The 21,415-nt window shown below is 34.5% G+C and overlaps 1 protein-coding gene across 1 annotated transcript in view; it reads left to right on the top strand.

Annotated features, from left to right (window-relative positions):
• Nucleotides 1-20,906, top strand: part of LOC122802205 (olfactory receptor 56A4-like) — a 44,780-nt gene extending 23,874 nt beyond the window's left edge. Inside the window, exon 2 of the mRNA XM_044071868.1 lies at nt 20,835-20,906. Coding sequence (XP_043927803.1) covers nt 20,835-20,906 — 72 coding nt within the window. The remainder of the gene's footprint in view (nt 1-20,834) is intronic.
• The last annotated feature ends 509 nt before the right edge of the window (nt 20,907-21,415 follow it).

Here is a 21,415-nt window from a genome sequence, read left to right as displayed (position 1 = left end):
AATGTCACTGATTTTCCTATGTGTTACTGCTCAACAGATATGGATTGCTAAGTCCCTCTTATAAAGTTTTTCTGTGTAGAAAGCTCATAAGATATAAATTACTCAGTCACTGTTGTACTGTTTTTCTTGTATGAAGTTCAGAAGATGTTGATTGCTTAACGCATTTGAAGTAGAATGGGACTTGCTTAACTGATATGAGATGCTGGCAGTAAAAGGAAAACCTATTTTCAAACCTTATTTTTTCAGCCGTTTAACTGATAAATCTTCCTAAAAATACAAAACATTAAAGAAAACATGTTTCTGCACTTTTTAATACTTTCTTGGTACTACTAGACACAACGAGAAGCAACTGGCATTACCGGGAAAATCTGGTTACAATAATACGTGAGTACCAATAAAAGAATCAAATCCTTGGACTGATGCTAGAAAGAAGAAACAAAAAACTGATTCCAAGATAGCTGTTCCAAAAAATAACTCTTACAGCTACATCTCTCAAAGTATCAACTGATATGGCACATCACTTGTCATGTGTTTTTATTTAAAAAAAGAAGGAGGGTTTCTTAAACAACTGAGAAACAGTAATGATTCATTCAGAATGTTCAGTGTCCAATAATTCTTCACAAACAAAGGTAGGTCAAGATGGGTTACTTAAGCAATAACCCATGCCTGAGTGTGAGTAATGCTGGATTTACCCAAGGTTGGTGTGGTTTGGTCATGAGGACAAAGTCCGAGTGACCAAACAAAGAAAACCGTGGGTAAATCCAGCATTACCCACACCCAGAAGTGGGTTATTGCTATTATACAATAACATTATTTAAGAAAGAAAATACTTACTTTTCTTAAATAATGGCATTGTATAATGCTTCCGTGCTGGCCTTCTGCAGCTGTCTGGTATTCTGCGGCAGTTCTGATGTACTGCACATACGCATGCTTATGCAGTACATTAGAGCTGTGGGTGGAAGCAACGGAGAAAGCAAGATCTCCGTTGCTTTTTACAAAGTGTCTCGCTATGTTAAAGGAGTTTAATATAGCGAGACAGCTTTAAAAAAAGCAACGGAGAATCTCCGTTGCTTTTTTTAAAGCTGTCTTGCTATGTTAAACCCATTTAATATAGCAAGACAGCTTTCAAAAAGCAACTGAGAAAGGAAGATCTCCATTACTTTTTTTAAAGCTGTCTCGCTATGTTAAACTCCTTTAACATAACGAGACAGTTTCTAGAAAGCAACGGAGATCTTGCATTCTCCGTTGCTGTAAAAAAATAAATAAATAAAAAGACTTATACTAATGGAAAAAGTCCGGGCGACCAGATCCTTTTCCATTAGTATAAGTCTTTGATTTACAACGTGCACGCTAACCAATCAGCATGCACGTTTTGGAATATTAATGTGGGGTCGTTGTATAATATTTACATAATATATAAGTCAAATATAGCAATATATAATACAAACATAGAAGTTTCTATTCCCCTGCGTGAACTCAATGAATATGTATCTTGTTTATTTTTCATTGTTTTTACTTATAATAATTTAAGTAATAAATTAACTAATTCAATTAGGTACCATTCATCAGAGTTCAGACTCAAATGTAACAAGTTAATATCATATATAATAGCAGTAACAGTAGAGTGTTTTGAAAAAAAAAATGTTGTCATGAAGACTAATGCCTTATTCAGTTAAAGTATGATTTAGACATGTCATGTATATCCTGGTTAAATAATAGAAGCAAGCTCTTAGTACAAATGTCATCATTATTGTGCCTAAATATAATTAATATCAATTATGGCAGGTATCACAGCTACGAGTGCTGTTTGATCAATCCCAATAAGGTGTGCCTGGATGCAGCTGTGTCTGGCAGCTAGTACAAATGTCATTATTATTCTGTCTAAACATAGTTAATATCATGGCAGGTATCATAGCTTTGAGTGCTGTTTGATCAATCCTGATATGGTGTGCATGGATGCAGCCGTGTCTGGCAGGTAGTATAAATGTCATTATTACTCTGTCTAAACATAGTTAATATCAATTATGGCAGGTATCATAGCCTCGAGCACTGTTTGTTTAAGCCTGACATGGTGTGTGTGGATGCAGCTGCGTCTGGCAGCTGTTGTATGTTGCCTTCTTCATCTTTGGGAAGCTGCGGGTTGTGGCTTATGATTGAGGTTTACTGATGCTTGTGTATTAGGACGAGACATTTGGTGTTTTAGACTGGATCCAGGGGAAAGGGGTGGATAAAACTGTGATTTGGGATATTTTGGCAGAGAATAGTTTGTTTATACATCTGCTCATTGAGAGGTGGGAAGGCTGGAAGCATGTGCTATCTCTTGCTGTGGCGGCTTGTTGGGAGTTTTTTTTTTTTTAATCCGGTTGCTCTCTGTTCTTTTCCTGGCTGCTGCCTTGCTGATAGGGAGGGAATTTAGGCTTGAAGTTGCAGTGAAGTGAAGCTTTGCTACAGGTGCATCGCGAGCCTCTGGTATGCAGTACACAGACACTCTAACAGAAGCAGACGCTCCCAGGTTGCTATGGTTACAGAGACAGAGTGACAATAATGCTTAACGGCTCTGAGAAGCCTCCAAGATGATTCTCAGCAATGAAGTTTTTGGTTTTTAAAAAAATATATAATAAAAGGGTTATTTTAAACCACATGTACACATATTGATGATCTCCCAACACTTCATTTAGCTCATTAAGTTGATTCTTGATAAAAAACATAGTAAGAGTAGTTTTAGATTAAAAATATATTTTGTTCTAAACACATTAAGGACTTACATAAGAGTGGACATCTGAGTTATTGTTTAAGACTAAGAGCACTTGGTCTTGTGCAGTACCCTTTGCAGTGTCTGGGAGGTGAGCTTGCTCGGACATGTTGGGCATATGGGGATAGCTGATTCTAGGGGTGTTTGGGGTTGCTGAGAAGTGCTAGAGAGTCATCAGAGTTCCTTTGTAGACATATCTGTGGGAATGGAAGGTGTGTTGCATGGTTCACTGGCATAGTGGCCACTGCATGGAACAGGCTGGTAAACTGGAACAGGACAAATATTGGTTTGGATATTTTAAGAACAGACTTGAAATACACCACATGAACTAGTGATTGTTATTCTGGCAAAACTGGATGAGCATTGTTGCCTGTGCTTGAAGTACTGATATGGATGTATGTAAGGATGGAAATATACATATAACAAATAAGAAATTAGAAGGGTCTCATCATTTTAAGTCTCTAGACTGCATAAACATGCTTGGAAGGAGTTAATAATAAGAATAAGTATTACAGCTTGTGGTCTCTCAAATAAGTAAGCAACAGCCAAAAAAAAAAAAAAGAAAAACCACAAGCAATAGTTATGTGATGTATGATTTTAGTAAATCTAGACATAAAATATATAATTGTCATATAAGATGAAGCAGTCTGCTGAATTTAGATAGTAAAGACAGGATTTAATAACATGGGCTTGTGTATAATAACACTACTGTCTTAACCTGTTATAAATGACATACACTACATTGAACATCAAGGGGAAGCATGATGATTTTCTTATATAAGTAACTATGCATTACAAGTCATGTAATTGCTTTAACTTGAATTGTAGTTTTTTGTAACTCATCTTGACCATATATTATACTTAAGCAGTTACCAAGGTAACTAATATTTTATACATGATATCACACTGACAAAGTTGTTCAGGAGAAACAATAGAAGCCTGAACTTGAAATGTCACAGAATGTAACAGTCATATTCTGAACAAATAGTATTAAACTGACACTAGACACTCAATTTAATAACATGAGCTTGTGTATAATAACACTACTGTTTTAACTTATCATAAATGACATACACTATATTGACCATCAAGGGAAGCATGATGATTTTCTCATTTAAGTAAATGTGCATAACAAGTCATATAATTGCTTTAACTTGAATTGTGGTTTTGTAACCCATCTTGACCATACATAATACTTAAGCTGTTACCAAGGTAACTAATGTTTTTTACATGACATCAAACTGACCAAGTTGTTCAAGGGAAACAATAGAAGCCTAAACTAGGAATGTCACAGAATGTAACAATCACATTCTGAACAAATAGTATTAAACTGGCAATAATCACTCAGGTTAACCTTTGTTGATTATACAAAATAGAATGTTGCCATTTAAATCTAAAAACTTTCAATATATGCCCTATAATTACAATTTATGAATATGGAAACAGAACATTTAACATATAATTTCACCCATTTTATAATAAGAAATGACAGATATGAAAATCCTTATATGTAGGAAATGGGGGAGGAGGGATGCACTGATAATTAAAATGCACTAACGATGTGCTGATAATTAAAGTGCACTAACTTTCATCAATGTTCACATAAAACAAACTTGATGCTTTTAGTAAGTTAGCAACACAGTGATTAATTAAATGTTTGCAAACAATGAGATATAACTTCTGATATATCCAGTAAAATACATTATATTGTAAACATTATGTATAAATATTATTACGTTCTATTTATATTAAGTAATACATTTTGAAAGACTTCATAGATAAGGGTGAATATATTAAATAACTGTGTGCTATAATCTTTTACTGAGGTTTTATATAAGATGCATCCTACTTTACTATGATTGAATTGCTTGTCATTTATCTTTCATGTAAATATTAATTGCTTATACAATAAGTAGATATTTATATTGTATTAGAATTCTATCTAATCTACAATAGTACTATATCTGTTCAAAATAATATAAATATTGCTTATTCCTATTACAAATATTCTCCATATGATAATTCAATTTATGGAGCTCAGATGTTCTGAATTATCAAGGTATGGGTGAATGATGGGTGTACGTTTATCCATCAGATTCGGAATTAATTTCATTCCATGGCTAGTGCAGATCTTACTTTTGTTAACATTTATTAATTTAAATTTGCTATTTTTAGTATGTCTGACCAAAACATTACTTTATTGTTAAACACTCAAAATATAAAACTGATAATTTCCTTTAAAAGCTGAAACGTATTCTTTATATTTATCAGAGGAAAATGTTTAATAGTCACAATAAAACAAAATATACATAGTCTAAATAATCTAAGATGGATTTAACTTTAACTTTATTATCTTTAAATACTAATGGATTAAAGAATCCTAGCAAGAGATCAAATCTACTGAAATATTTAAAACTGAACAAAGCACAAATTGTCTTCCTTCAAGAAACTAATTTCAAAACAAATGACTATTACAAATGGAATCCTAAGGAATATATGATATTGGTGCAATTCACTTATAAAACCACGATAAAAGGAGTAACAATTTTATGGAAAACAAATGTGATTAACCCAGAAATCATTTATAAGTATGAAGATAAAGAAGGCATTATAGAATTAGTAATAGTTAAATATAATAACAGAATATGGACCCTAGCCTATCTATACTGGTTCCCAGGCTTTGGAACAGGAACTGTTAAAAACACTTGGATTTCATTTCCAATAATTATAAAGGCAACTTAATATTAGGAGGAGATTTTAACTGTATATTTGATATGTCTGAAATTACAAATGTAAGACTGCTGCATATATTTGCTGTATCAAAAGCTATAAACAAATGGGTAGAATCATTTCATCTTGTAGATACTTTCAAATTTAAAGAAGACAAATATTTGTTGTTTTCCCATCAAGATCATAGATTTGGTACCCAAATTAAAATAGATAAAATATTTGCTGCCCATGACTTACATTGTAAAATCATTAATGTCTCAATCACTCCCTGCCCCCTTTCAGACACAATTCATTGATACCAAAACTTCAAAATGGGTACAAACCATTAATGTTTAACTCCAGAATTCCAGCATCTAAATCTAAAATTAAAGAGTTCAAACCCTGGTTATTATCTGAATTACAGTTCTTCTTAGATATTAATTATACCAGAGAGATAAATAAAATAATGATATGGGACTCATTAAAAGCTTACATATATGGCAAAACCCTAACTTGGAATTAAAAAAATTCAGACAATGGGATTCTAAATTATTAGATCTACAATCCAAATGTCTGTCAGTAAAAGCTGAAAAAAATCAAAATCGTTTGGAGATGAAAAATAAAGTAGAAGTATTAAACAATAAATACAACAAAATTCTAACACATAAAACTAGTTTAGCTTTAGAAAATCTAAAAATTAATACCTTGGCCACTTCTCCCAAATATCTACACAATTTATCCACAAGAATCAAAATACAAGCAAAAGCTAATAACATTAAAAGTATCTTCCATGAAAAGAAAGGGAAAAATGTCTCTGATATAGGTGACATTCTTGATGCCTATAGAAATCACTATATGGAACATTTCCCCCCAAAAAATATACATATCGATCAATTAAATCTAGATGAAAAATGTTGTAATTTAAAAATATACCAGAAAAATTAAAACTAGGTCTGCAAGCACCCATATCCTACAAAGAAATTACAGATGCAATAAAAGAGGCTAAAAATAATAAAGCTCCAGGTATAGATGGCATAATTATGGAAATATATAAACTTTTTTCTTCAAAGATACTATCCCTCTTCCATAAAACTCTATTAGAAATCCAGTCTTGACCTTTAATGCCATTCTCTTGGAGATATTCCTCAATCACACCAATTGTAAAGGAAAATAAATCCCAATTATGGTAATAAAGAAAATAAAGAAACACTCATAATGGGCTTAGATATAAAGAAAGCCTTTGATTCCCTAAATTGGGACTATTTATTCAAAATCCTAATGCTATTTGAATTTCCGGCATCCTTTGTTCATCTCCTAAAGAATATATATATATATATATATATATATATATATATATATATATATATACATATATATATACAAATAATTTGTATGTCAAGTTAGGTCCTTTTACCTCTGAATCTATACATATAACAAAAGGCACTAAACAAACATATCCCATGTCACCGATTCTATTTGCTCTGGCTAATGAAATATTGGCAGATTCAATTTATAGCAATATAAAAATCAAAGGAATAGATGTTTAATGCTATTTGCTGATGACATATTACTAACATTATCAAATACAAAAGAGACAGAATAATTAGATATATTAATTGACAAATTTCTCATGACTTCAGAACTCCATTTCAATAAATCAAAATCAACATTTTTATTTAAAAAAAAAAAAAGAACTGCAGACTAAGGGGGATCACATCATAGGGAAACAAGAATCTACCTTAAACTATCTAGGAATTGAGTTATGCAAGGATAATAATGAATTAATCTCAAAAAACTACAATAATATCATCAATACAATTAAAGTCTCTGTGGGAAAATGGAACAAAATAATATTAACTTTTAAAAATAGACTGCAGTTAATAAAATGGTTTTACTGCCCAAGATTCTATATATAGCCATGGCAATACAACTGTTATCAGAAAGGAATATACTTAAAGAAATAAATTCATGCCTAATAAAATGTTTATGGTTTCTCAAAAGAAACAGAAGAGCTTGGAAGACCATGACAACAGGGAGGATTAAACTTTCCTGATATAGAAACATATATAAAAGCATCAATATCTAAAACACTCTCAAATTGGATAAGTCCAAATTACTCTGCAAATTGGAAAGAATTACTAACTGTAATATCAATAAATGAATTTGATTTACAAAAAAAAAAAAAAATAGAAATAGAATAAAGTGATTTGCCATGGCACATATTGTGTATTAGTATGCAATATAACATAACTAAACCCACTAAAACTCATACGATTAATTATTACCTAGACATATATCATTGACATATATCATTTAGGAAAATTATGAACGCAAATACAGATTTAAAAATCTGGTTTGATCTTTTGACACCACTTATAGTCACAAAGAACTTTCCACATAAAATATATAGAGAAATTATTAATTCCTGGGAACAGAAAGGATTTGTTCGTTGTCTCCAATGTATCAAAGAACTAAAAGTTTTAGATCTGCAAGTAACAAGAACATACAAAATTCTACAACAGAACTAGCTAACTTTACAGCGTATTCTGTCATATTTGCAAGGTTTAAGTAGAATAATTAGCAATTCTTCACTTAAAGAAATACCTACATTTATAAAATTCATGTATGAAATCATATATAATGACTTTGACATGGGAAACAGTATTTCAAACTTTTACAAAATATTGATAAACTATAAAACAACACCCAAAACCTCATACTGGAAATATATAACAAAAGGACACTCAATACAGTTAACTGAAAATATTAAAACAAATATCTTATTATCGATAAAATATACATCCTTTACACAATACTGGAAAGTTTTTAATTGGAAATGCTTGCACAGAGCATTCTTAACCCCAGAGAGAATCAGAAAAAATTTAAGTCTTCCTTAAAAGGAATATGTTGGAGATGTAAGCAAGTAGACAATGCAGATTGGAACTACATATTCTTTGAATGTGCTAAAATTATTCCATTTTAGAACGGTATTAATAACTTTCTACAAGCTTTATTTACTGAATCATTGTATTTAACTAAAGCTCTTGTATTATTATATGTGAAAGAAGGTCCTCATTTGAATAGGTCAAACATGTATCTAGTATGGACTATACTTGCAATTTTAAGGAAGTGTATAACAAGAAGATGGAATACAAACACAATACCAACTTTGGAAGACTTCTGCAGTCTAATGAAGACCACAACATTATTGGAAATTAAAATTAAAGAACTAAGAATTTATCCAAAGCCATTTATCAACAATCCTTGGGGAAAAGTCTTATCGTTGATTGAGACTATACAATAATTGATCAGGCACTCTGATAATGTATTGGACATACTTATAAAGTAACTGTATATATTAAGATGTGTTATAGTGTCAGGTTAATGTAAATAGTGTACATAAAATACACAAAATACGATAAAACAACTTGACCACAGCCCACAGCGTAAATAGTGTACATAGTTATTTAAGATGTTATGCATAACTACTATGGAATTAATTCAAATGCATTTGAAAAATAAAAAAAAAAATTGAGGAAAAATGTAATATTGCAAAGCATCATCATATAATAGTAACAGGAGGGAATAGAAAATAATACATGACATGTATGAAAGAGAAAGCACAGCGACAATGGATGTGGGAAACAGACTTATGGAAACAATGTACTGCATTTCTATGTTGATACTCATGCGCTGAAGCAAAATACACGTTTAATAGTAGGACTTCCACATGTATGTCATCATTCTGTTAGTCTGAATATTACACTTTATTTGTCAGGGTGGGATAGGGTAAGTACCATCCTCACAGACTGAGAAATGGACAGCCAAATAATAAGTACATAGAGTACACATATGGACTTTCTAAACTTATATTACACTCTCAGGGGATTACAGCCCTGCAAGCAGGGCATTGAGAATATCATATATTGAGTGACAGAGGTCACTACAAGAAAAGTACTACCTTTACATTATTTCAGTGCTTGCTAATGCTCACCTACAGTATGCTAAAGTCATTTGTGCAACCTGTGACAAGATCTTAGCACATTCAAAGGATTTTTCTTCATTATTGACATAGGATGGGAACTATCATTTCACTCTTGTTATACATGACCAGTAACATGTCTCTCAGCTAGCCATCATGCAACTATGACCACAGAAAGATGATGTTAATATATAAATATTTGGGGGGCATGTTTGTTGTGTGTTTATCTAGTTTTGGACCAGATTAATGAATTGAAATGGGAGTATATGATAGAGTTGAAAAGGGTAAGCAAGAAGAGTATGCAGCACAGGTAAGTAAATGAGGAATGAGCAGGATGGAGTCCTCTAGAATTATAATCACATTTTTAATTATACACTGATTGAAATCTTCAAAGATTTGTGATGCATCTACCCATTTTTTATAATGAACTAGAGGATCCGATAAAGTGTACACTACTTACAGGTCTTTTATTTTTTTTGTTTTTCAAGTGGAATGTCAGGGAAGGAAGTCAGTAAAGCAAAAGGTGGATAAGAGTGGGAGGGTATGTCACAAGTGAAGACAGATATCATCATTCGATGCAGTAAAAGACTTGAGACAAACGGAGAGAAGACAATGGTAAGGGGAGAACTATATAAAATACAGTGGTGGTCATTGACACAACAGAGAGTGGAGCACCAGGTTTCAGAATAACAATGGATGTTCAGAGATGCACTCTCTATCATCTTTAATGGAGTAGGAGATTCATACTCTCCCTCTGAGCCATCACCACTGTATCCTGCTTCAGGGCCTGGAAGTTGTGCTGAACAGGCATGTGACTCAATGAGTCACTGGATTGTGTTCTCTATACTGCCAATGCAGGCATCAAAAGTCATGTCCAGTATCTCCCCAAACTCAGCAGTTCCTGATGGGTAACATTATTTCCACATCCATTTACACTACTACTACTTGCAGACACTATTGTACTAGCCTCCACTGCAGGGCTACCTGTTGTAAGTGCTGCAGGTAGGCTAGGAGGTATGGAGGCAATTCTAGCAGGATGTGTCCCACATGAGCTGGGTGCCTCTGGTGGTTGGGGTGGCACTGCTGCTACCACTTCTAGGGGAAAGACAGGCCATGGCACAGTGGATGTTCCAGGCCTCTGTGCTGCTACAGAAATAGAGAAACCTTAGAAATAAAAAAGAGAGAGAAGAAAACATATGGACAAAGAGGGTGGGAGGAAAAAAAATACAAAAACAATGAAATTGCATTCTTAATTATTTTTATATAGTCACATCACACAGTAAAGTCAGGCAAACTTTTAATAGCAAGGACTATACAGTCATTTTAACTCTTAATTATTTTGTTTACAGTTGTATTAGCTTAAACATTTTCACATTTTAAAATTGTGTTGAGTGGCACTTCATTTACAGAAGTGATGAGCCACTTCTTCAGTTACACAGGGCGTGGCATGCAGAATAAATTTCTAATTTTGTATAGTCATACAAATTCCAGTAAGAAATGCTAGTACTAAGCAGTGTAAATACAATGTGCCATTATTTTTACTTGCTACTTATCCCTGTGCAAACAGGAACAACTGTCACAAAAGTAGCTATACTTACCCTGGTGCTCTCCTCAGTGCTCAACACTGTCCCAATGTATCTTTATGCTCCTTTAAAACTCTCCAGGGACTAGATATACAAAAATGATTTAATGGTAGATCACATAGCACACTGCATTGGCAGGTTATTTATTTCCCTGAAAGGTGGCATACTTAGAGTACTGAGGTAGTGAGTGTGCTCTAACTTCAGCCTCCCATTGGTGACAGAGGTCAGGTTCTGGGTGATTTTAAGCTGCTATAGTGGTGGTGGTTCTATTCCCCATGCATGGGATGCTAATAGCAGTAGTGACAGTTTTGGCCAACCTATTCCTGATATCTATTCCTGATATCAGCCTTATACCTGGTCTAGCCTCTTTACATGAGCCTTTGCTTGTTCTGCCTCTGAAAGATATGAGAAAAAATATTGGACTCTTCCTCTCACCACCTCTGTGCTCTAAAAGGAGCATTATCCTCAGCTTCTCCAGCCATACTTGTCTCACCCTTAAAGATCTCAAGAAAAATTGCAGGGAATTAATGTTCAAATGATAAATGGCAAAATAATAAAAAAACAGGTACTGGATTATTATAATTTCAGTGGCACTCTAAGGTGTGAAACATGGCAGTCCACCATCTCTCTTTTTCTGCTGAGAATGAATTTTCAACTACTCCATATTTAGATGGTTAAAATAGCATGGTGGTTACAGTCTGCAAAAAATTAACACTTTGAAAGGCTTTTATATGCAAATATTGCTTGAGGAATAAGAACTGTTTTGTTTTGTTTGTTTATAATAACCTTTGTGTTCTGAGACACACGTTTTGTCTAGCCGTCATGGCTAAAAAGCTAGGTTATGGAAAAGTAAATATATACTTTTCTCTTATTTGATGTGATATTCATGCCTCGGGTTATGCAGCCCTGAGATGAGATTACCATGGCTCTGTGATAGGTGGTCCGATGGTGAAAAAGATTACTTTCCATCTGTCAGAGTCTGCACTGTGTCATTTCCAAATGCACAACATGTCTGCAGCTATGAAATCTGGTAATGGAGATCATCATTGTGTCATTATGTGGCAAACAACACAGAAACAAAAGCTAAGACACTTATATTACCTGTAGATTCAAGACAAATAGAAAAAAAACTAGAACTTCAGACAGGAAGTGCATATAAATGCAGTTACTTTAGTCAAACTCTGCATTATCCTATCTTCTATTTTCAGCATATACTTACACAGGATATAACTCACTACTCCTACTACATATTCAGTGTAAGTAGATCCTGGAACTCTCTTCCAGCTGATATTATCTTACTTTCCACCTTAGGTCAATTTAAAACTAGACTCAAACAACATTTGTCACTTAACTGGCTATGTCAATGTATCAAGCCTGGCTAACTCTCTCTAGAATGTGTAAAAATCTGTTAACCAGTTTACTGTGTAATTTAATTTAATTTAATCCTGACTTGTGCTTAGGATTAACTGTAACCTATGGAACTTGTTTAACTTGCTTACTTATGTAATCTCTGTAAATAGTCTGTTTGCAATATGTAATGCTGGTATTATGTAATGCTGTATCTGCTTACCCTTGGAGCTTTTCTGCCCGGGCCTCTGCTGAAAATGGACATGCATACAGTCGGACTATCCCGGTCAACAAATGTAAAATAAAATGAATTAAAATAAAAATTAACCCTCCCAAACTGCACAAATGTATATATATACATATATTAGTTATACAGAGTGAATATCCTTTCAATGTAATTTCATGTAATTCAGTCTACATTTTGCCGTAGATTACTTTCTTCATTTGATTAACTTTTGCACTGAATAAACACTAGCAGGTATTTATGTTCATATTCTGCTGATGCATATGTATATATAAGGTGTCATTTGCTTAGTTAAGGCCTAAATATTTTGAAAAGTTCAACTCCTCAATAATATATAAGCTATTTTCATTATGTACAATATCACAAGCTTTGGGAATCACCATTACTATATTTATTTCCACATTAGACATTGTTGAAGTTAATATCCCAACAGGACCAATTCTTCACTTAGGAATAAGGGAACCCTGAAACAATACTAGACATGTAATCACAGGGACCATAAGATGTCTAGCAATAGTCACCTTTATGTAGACAGATTTAAAATTTCCCTCTACCCTTGAGGATCAATTACCAGTGTTCTCTCCAAAATCAAGTAGGGTAGTATATGAAAACCCTGTACCCATTCAGTCCAAAAATTAGCCTTAATGGCAGGCAAAGTAGCATTTGGATTGACCAGAAATTGTAAGTTATTCCATAGGCTGGGAATATGCTGAGTTAGGAACTTATCCCTCCAGCAAGTCTTGTTTATATGTTACTATAAATTTAGGTCACTAGTATAGGTGTTAGTAGAAGCACTGTTTTATCAAAGACATAACAAGTCAAATAGGACTTGATCTTTCAAAAAAGTGATACAGGTCACCTCCAAGCAGATGGTTGGCTGAGTATAAGGAGAGATGTGCTAATCTGTTAGGATACTTTAAGTGTTTAAGACCTTTAATTTTCTTTGTTAAAACTTACAGGTTCCTTTCCAATTCATAGGTTGTTAGGCTTTAGGATGAATACTGGGCTATTGAACTGGTAGATTACTTGTAATCTAGCTAGTAGTGGGTCATAAGCACCCAGTGAAATGAACAATTAATACTTAGTTTTGATCACATTCAATGCGGGCTTGAGAGGTCAGACTAGACATGCATTTTCAATAGCTCTCTCATTCATTCAGATTATGGTTAAAGATAGTAAGGGAGCTGCTTTGCTTTACATCTAAGGGAAGTCTATTTCATAAAGTTGGTATTCTCTTGGAGGCATGTACGTTTCACCTGCAGTTTTTATATAAGTTTTAGTTGAAGTTTAGTTTTCTTGACTGGGGGGTGTTTAGGGTGTTTTTTTTGTTTTTTGGATGTGCTGTTGGTAAAATAGTCTTGATCTTGGTGACTCCATAGCTTGACATAAGTCTCCTTTCAAGAATATGTAGGAAACATAAAAGAGACAGAGTTCTTTAAAGTAGTCTGTGTAGAACAAGGCAAACATGCCCTTGATTGTCTTAGTGAATAAATGCTGTGGTCTTTGAAGCTGAGTCATATGCTTAGACAAGTATTCACCAAAGGAGTCATTATACTCTATCATGGGTCTGATGAGGAAGGAGTGGAGAGGAATAGTGACTTCCTCAGGCATAGAAAATATACCCCTCATGGTCTGTCTGGCTAGATAAAAGGATCTCCTAACAACAGTGGACACATGGTAATCAAATGATAGTTTGTGGTCAACTAGTGTGCCCAGGTTCCTATTGATTGAGATGGTTTTCAAAGGGTGTCACCTAGGTCTGTGTCAGATTTTCAAAAGTTTCAATGGTGCACTTCTTGGAATTTAGTTTAAGGCCTTCATTTAGACCCAACTTGTTAGGGTGAGTTAGGCCCTCCTGGACAATCTAAAAGTCGCACAAATAGTTTATGACAGCTCGGAGTTTGCATTCATCTGCAAACTGACCTTGACATTAGACAAGTAAGTGCTTTAAAGAAATGGTCCCACTACTGATCCCTGAGGAGTACTAATAGTAACTACTCTCTTCAAAGAGATTAAACACCCAGCAGTAACAGAGTGGGTTCTATCAGTAAGACAGCCTGCTCTCCAGTTGTAAGATCTGACTAGTTCATCAAAATTGCTAGAATGACAAAATGTTATCAAAGGCCATGGCCAGGGCCAGGTAGGCAGTCTAATGCATCAGTGATTTGCTTAAAGATGTCCATCAGGTTCAGGAGGCAGAATCTGCTTTTAACAAACCTAACTGGCTTGGATCCATGAGGCTTTCATGGCTGCATTTGTCCTTGCAAACAAGTTCCATAATGATGTGCTCCAGTCTTTTACAAATGAGGTGGGAAATGCATATAAGTCTATAGTCTTCAGGGTCAGTAGTGGGTGCTACCTTTTAGACTGGGATGATTACAACAGTTCACCACAACTCTGGTATGAATACAGTGGAGAGGCTGAACTTGAATTAGCTTGGTTGTGAGTCTATGAGACAGCATTTGGTGCTGACAAGAAGGCCGTCTTGGACATTATCAGGGTTCATGGAGCTAGTGCTTTTGGCCTTGGAGAGAGAGCACTTTCTCTGAAATAATCAGAGGGGGTGGAGCAGGTATGCTAATATGCTGAGGAAAGGTAGGGGAAGATGGGGAGTAAAGTTTGAGATTAATTCATTCAGTATGTTGGGTATGTCCTTAGGGAATGAGCATGTGTTGCTTTGTATTAGCTCTTCACATTACTGAGCATTAATTATAAAGTTCTGACTTAGCTAATAAATGGTTGTCCTTAGCAACTGTGGCAATTTCACTTTGTACTTGCTTTTGGATGATTTGATTTTGCATCTGAATTCTCTGTTGATTTTCTAAGTTCACCTCTAAAGGATTGAATATTAATTTTGTTTTTACAGGCTCTGACATTCTTCATTTTTTGTATAATTTGCATATCCTAGGCATCCAACATTAGGTTTTATTCCTGAACTGGCATCTTATGGGTACCGATACCTCAATTCATGCTTAGCTGTGCGCAAATAACTTATCTGTAGATGTGAAAGCATGTGAGACTGGTTTGTTGAGATAATGAGGATGATTACATTTCATTAGTGTATCAGTTAAGTGGAGCAGGTTTGCATTAGAATATTCCATTATAAAATGTGTTTTGTGGCAAATTAGGGGTTTTATCTTCTAATTCTTACTGAATGGTGATCAGATATGATAACTGATGTGATAACTGTAAATTTTGAACATATTTTAGTTATTAGGAGAGGAATGGGTCTAATATAAAAGATTCATAGGTTCATAGGTTAGTACTAGGCTAACTGCCCTTGCGAGCCATTGTAAGCCTAGCCAATTATTACATTTTAATCTCTTCCTAGAACTTTAACATGTTGTGCTAAAGAGCTAGCATTTAGGCTGTCACAGAATCATCATGTGTACTTATTTGTGGTGGTGTGGGTTTCTCTTTTAATGGAAGGATAGCTAAAGTCTCCTAAGATAACAGTGGTATTTTTGATAGGGAGGGATATCAGTTTTTATGTATTTGTCTCTTGGGCTGCAAGTAACAAGGAGGCAGTACACTGGTTGGATAAAATGAGGCATAGATTTTTTTTATCTTGAGAAGGATATGGAGAAGGTAAAGGTTATTGTCTTACCTTAAGAGTGTAAGGTAAACTGGCTTCTTAGGAATATGGCTGCACCCTCTCCAATAACACTTTCATTTTCAGCATTGCATCTCTGAGAATTGTTCACATTAAAATGGTGCACTGAGGTGGTGGTGGGTCAGGGCATTTTTTTGTTTGGGCTCCAAGCATTGAGCAGTGCTACTTTATATACTCTAATTTGTTTAGATATGGAGGTAATTTAATGAGGGTGACCTTGCCTGAAAAGGCACAATGCAGGAAGAAACCTTCCTGGTTGGTAAAGGGAAACTATGTGCAAAGAGGTGCAGGCCATCCTTAGCAAAGCAGCAAGGGTCATCAATCATTTCTTTCCAGGCTGATATATAATGGACTCTATTAGAATGACACAAAATTCTATGGCAGTAGTCAAAGTAAATTATCTTTTGTTTGTTTTGTGGCATCATTTTTGGTGCTGGCAGCATACTCTTCAAGACTGGTTTCACTCCAGTTTTGGATGCGTATTCAGAAAGCTCCATCATGTCCTCTGCATATGTTTCAAGTCATTTACTCCCACATGCAAAATAACCAGGTCATATGTGCACCTGGAGTAAAGGAACTTGAGGGCCCTAGTGACGTGGCACATCCTGGTATCTGTTAGGCTGCCGTCACCCTGTCCTTCCTCAAACTGGTGAAATGTACATTTGTGTTCCTGACTATGGAGTCTCCTATGATAAAAATGTTAACCTATGTATAGTCTCATCCTTGCTGCCTTAAGGGCTTTGGTTTTCTAGTTCGTGATCTCATTTTTTTATTCTATTTTCTGTAGTGTCTGCAGATGTTGTTTGCCACCCAGTGTGATGTTGACTATCCTACATACCAAACTTTCATCTGGGATGCTTTTGTGGTTTAGGCAGAGGCATTTAAATACCTAGGCATAAGAAGGTTTATTTGTTGGTTTATAACATGGTGGCCATACTTGTGTGATGTGAAAACTTGTGCGGTATAGTCAACAATCACAGAAGAGAGACAAGCCTCCTGGTATAGTAGATACCTGATCTTTTCTTATATATTTTTCATCTAGTGGAAGAATCAAATAGTCAACAGTAAGCATAAGGCAGTTCATACATTATGTCTGGGTGTACGGAGCTATTGAACCTGCAACAGAAGGTGTGGTAAACAGTGATTGTATAATATAGAACCAAATAAGTAGTATAAAAGTGCTTACCAAAAGAACAAGCAAACCAAAAATAAGCACCCTGGATGTCAGTCTCAAGTCCGTTTATTGTATAAAATCAGTTGAGCGCTTTCATCAAACACAGCTGACTTCATCAGAACAAAGAACTTTCTTGAAAAACAGTTTAAATATTGTTAAAACAATCATGATTTGTAGAAAAACAACCAATAAAAAACATAAATTAACATAAATCATGAATATTAATGCTTAAAATAAATTAGTAAAAAAACACATGATCAATGTTGTTCACTTTCATGATGGTATAATGAAAAAGGGCTTAAACTTGTCCTGCTTTTTCTTTTAAAACTGGCAGAATAGTCAGATAGTCATTCAACCCCGGAGGTATATTTGTAGCCAGCCTTAATTGCCACAACAACTCTTTCTTAGACAATACATTTTGCCAATCCCCCCCTCTAGAATCTATCTGCACAACATCCAAAATGGCAAACTTAAAACCAGTAAAGCTTTCACAATGTAAGCTATGCCTAAACAGAGCATTAGTTTCCTTCTTATTTTTTACATCATATAAATGCTCGTATATTCTAGATTTGAGAAGCTTCTCAGTTTTTCCAACATAAAATGCAATACATGTGTTGCATTTCGCAAGATATACTAATTTGTTAAAAAAAACAATTACCTTTCTTAAAAAAACAAAGTATTGCCATTTTGGTTAGCCAAAGTCGAAGATGTACCCTGTAAAATATATTGGCAGTAAGAACATCTGCCACAGGGTCTGGTTCCATTTCGGTTCCTATTTACTACCATTACTAGTTTTCCTCTCTATAACCAATTTTAAATTAGGTCCTATTTTAGTTGAAAAACTGTTTTTTTTCACCCAAAACTTGATACACTTCATCATTGGTTTTAACAATACTCCAGTTTCTATTAAGAATGTCCTTTACCTCATTGTATAGGGGACTATATTAGATAACACAAGTTTGTTGAAAGTCAATATTTACCTCACCATCTACAACTGTGCCAACCTGGGATGTTTTAGTTAACCCCCTACCTAGGAGTGGAGTATATTGTTTACCCCATTTATCCAAATCTTCACTCAGGATGGCATCAATGAGTTCACCAGGATAACCCCTGTCTAAAAACATTTTCTTCAAATAAACAAATTCATTTGTCACATCCTCTTTTTGAGAAGTCATCCTGGCTATCCTGATGGCTTGACCTTTAATAATGCCCCTCTTCTGAAACAATGGGTGATGACTGTTGTAGTGTAAATAGCTGTTACAGAAAGTTTTTTTACGATATATCCGAGAAATAAAACCTTCTTTTCTTTTTACTATATTTGTATCAAGGTAATGTATTTCCTTGTCATGATATTCAAAGGTAAACTTCAAAAAGGTGGTGGTATTATTCAGATAATCAATAAATGCAGGTATAGAATCTTTTTTACCTTTCCACAAAATAAAAATATCATCCAAAAACCTATTATAAGAAAGAATCTCTGAAAAATATTCACTCTTGAAAATGTATTCCCTTTCCCAACCCAACAACACAAGGTTAGCATAAATGGGGGTACAAGTGGCCCCTATGGCTATACCCTTTACCTGTTGAAAATATTGCCCCTCAAAAAATATATAGTTGTTTTCAAGAATAAGGGCCATAATCTCACATATCATAGTGACTTGGTTATTTTCTAATTGGGAACAGGTGAAAAGTACCTCCTCAAATATTGTTAAACCTTCCTGTTTGGGAATGCAAAAAAAAAAAAAGGATCTTGGACATAAATGGTAAAATAATGACTCCTGGGGACCACAGTTCAAATTTTAATTATCCTAGGCAATCCCAAGAATCCTTAACCAAATGTGGCACCTCTTCCACAATGTGTTTCAATATTCTGTCTACATAGACAGCTAAATTGTGAGTTTTGGAACTCCCAGCTGCCACTATTGGCCTGAAGGGAGGGCTCACAATGTTCTTGTGCACTTTTGGTATCCCAAACATGACGGTACTTTAGGGTGTGTATTGGAAAGAAAATCATAAGTCTCTTTAGAAATTCTTTGATCTAGTACATATTCATATAAAAAACTATCAAACTATCAATGCGTTGATAAGAAATATGTATTTGGTTTTTAGAGACTTTGGAATAGTTATCAACGTTAAACAAAATTTCCTGCATAACATTCGTGTAATCCTCAGAATTGAAAACTATAATACCTCCATCTTTGTCTGGGGTCATAATATGAATACTTTTGTCCTCTCTTAATTCTTGAATGTCTCCTTTCCTTTGCACTAAGATTAAAAGAAAAGTTCTTATTTTACCCTCACATCTTGTAAAGGTCATCCTTGACAGCTCTCTCAAAGATAGCTACCAAGGGATGTAGGGGTGGGTTAAATACATTACTTTTCTTTAAAACATTTTTCTTTTCTTTTGATTTAATTACCACCATCCTTTTTCCAAAACAGGACTTTCAAATTTACTTTCCTTAAATACAACTGTGTATCTATTAATACCTCTGCAATATCAGGAATTTTAGTGGGAACAAACTTGAACCCTTTAGAAAATAATGTAAAAAAATCCTCTGTAATAGGCCTATCAGTATAGTTGTAAATGTTGAAACCATGGAAAGTATGAAGAATGTGTTGCCCTTCATTCCCTAATATTGATACTTCCCTGTCTGCCACTTGGGGAAACCTTTCTGATATTGTGACACTTTGTTGTAGGCAGGCTGCCTTCCTTGATTCTGTTTGCTATTCTTTCTGAGCGCTTTAAAACTGGAAAATCCTGCTGCTCAGGATAATCACCCATCTGCTCTTCTACAGAATGGCTATTATTATCATCCACATCTGTACCTGACATAACCCTGATGTCACCATCAACTTGGGGGTCAAATCCACTTTTATCAGAATAGTTGTGACGCAAAACCAGGTTATTAGTAGGGTACACTTTGTTGTTTTTATATTGCTTAAGGTCCCTGTATAACTTCCATGATTTTTTATAAAAAATTTTACATTTTTTCTCCACCCTGACAATTATTTTGTTGTAAAGCTCTTCATATTGAGAGAACAACAGATCACTTAAAATCATACCATTCAACTCTTCTACTTCTTTTTGAAGCCTAATGTCCATTTGTTCATGAAAATACACAATTTTACTTAATAATTCAAACCCCCATTTATCAAAACGTTTAACAAAATTCCCGATAATATCAGCATCATAATATAAACCAAACGAGAATTTGTAAATCCGTAACCCCTGTGGTATCAATTGCAAATGTATACATTCCTTAAAATAAACAATTTCCATTTGGGACATTTTGAATTTAAGCAGTTTCTTCTCAAACATGTAAATCATGTCTTTCAAGGATTTAAAATTGTTAATATCACTGTTGTCCTTTGCAGACATTGTCCCTGGTGCCTTGTGTTGTACATTAAAAACAATATTCTTGTTAAACAGGGCACCATATTTGCAATTAGTCACCCTTATATTATGATTACAAATATTGTCATTACTCCTAGGACAAGTTGAATGCCCATTAAGAGTAGCTCTCTGTTCAGGGAGCACATTGTTAAAGTTACTCGTACCTTTCGAACTGCAATTAGTCATTTTGTTTTGAGTTAAGTCAAGAATGGAGTTAACAGTACCTGTTTCCTTGTTTTCCGCCTGTCACGGCTGCTCAGAGATGCCATCCGAAATAAAATCAACATCTTTCCCAAAATAAACAGCACAATTCGTGCCTAAATCCTTCCTCGAATTGTTTTGTTGGCTAAAATTCAAAAGATGATTCCCCATTACAGGGAAATTCTGTTTTCCATCGCCATGATGGACCTCAGCAACCATGATGATGTCACCACACCTCCCCAAGGCACGCAAACAGCTCCCCAAACCATTTGTAGATTTTTTTGTTGCCTTGAGAACAGAAACCTGTTCCATTCACTTGTGTAGCCTCCACACAGCTCTCAGAAACAAACAAACCACTCTTACAGCTGTTTTGTTGGGAAAATAACTCAATAAGCAGAGTTAACTTGCCCTTCAAC

The sequence above is a fragment of the Protopterus annectens genome, chromosome 5.part0 (genome assembly GCF_019279795.1).
Source record: "Protopterus annectens isolate FY-2018-M chromosome 5.part0, PAN1.0, whole genome shotgun sequence".
NCBI classification, from domain to species: domain Eukaryota; kingdom Metazoa; phylum Chordata; order Ceratodontiformes; family Protopteridae; genus Protopterus; species Protopterus annectens.
Note: the sequence above shows the minus strand (reverse complement) of the source record. Positions and strands in the feature narration are given on the sequence as shown.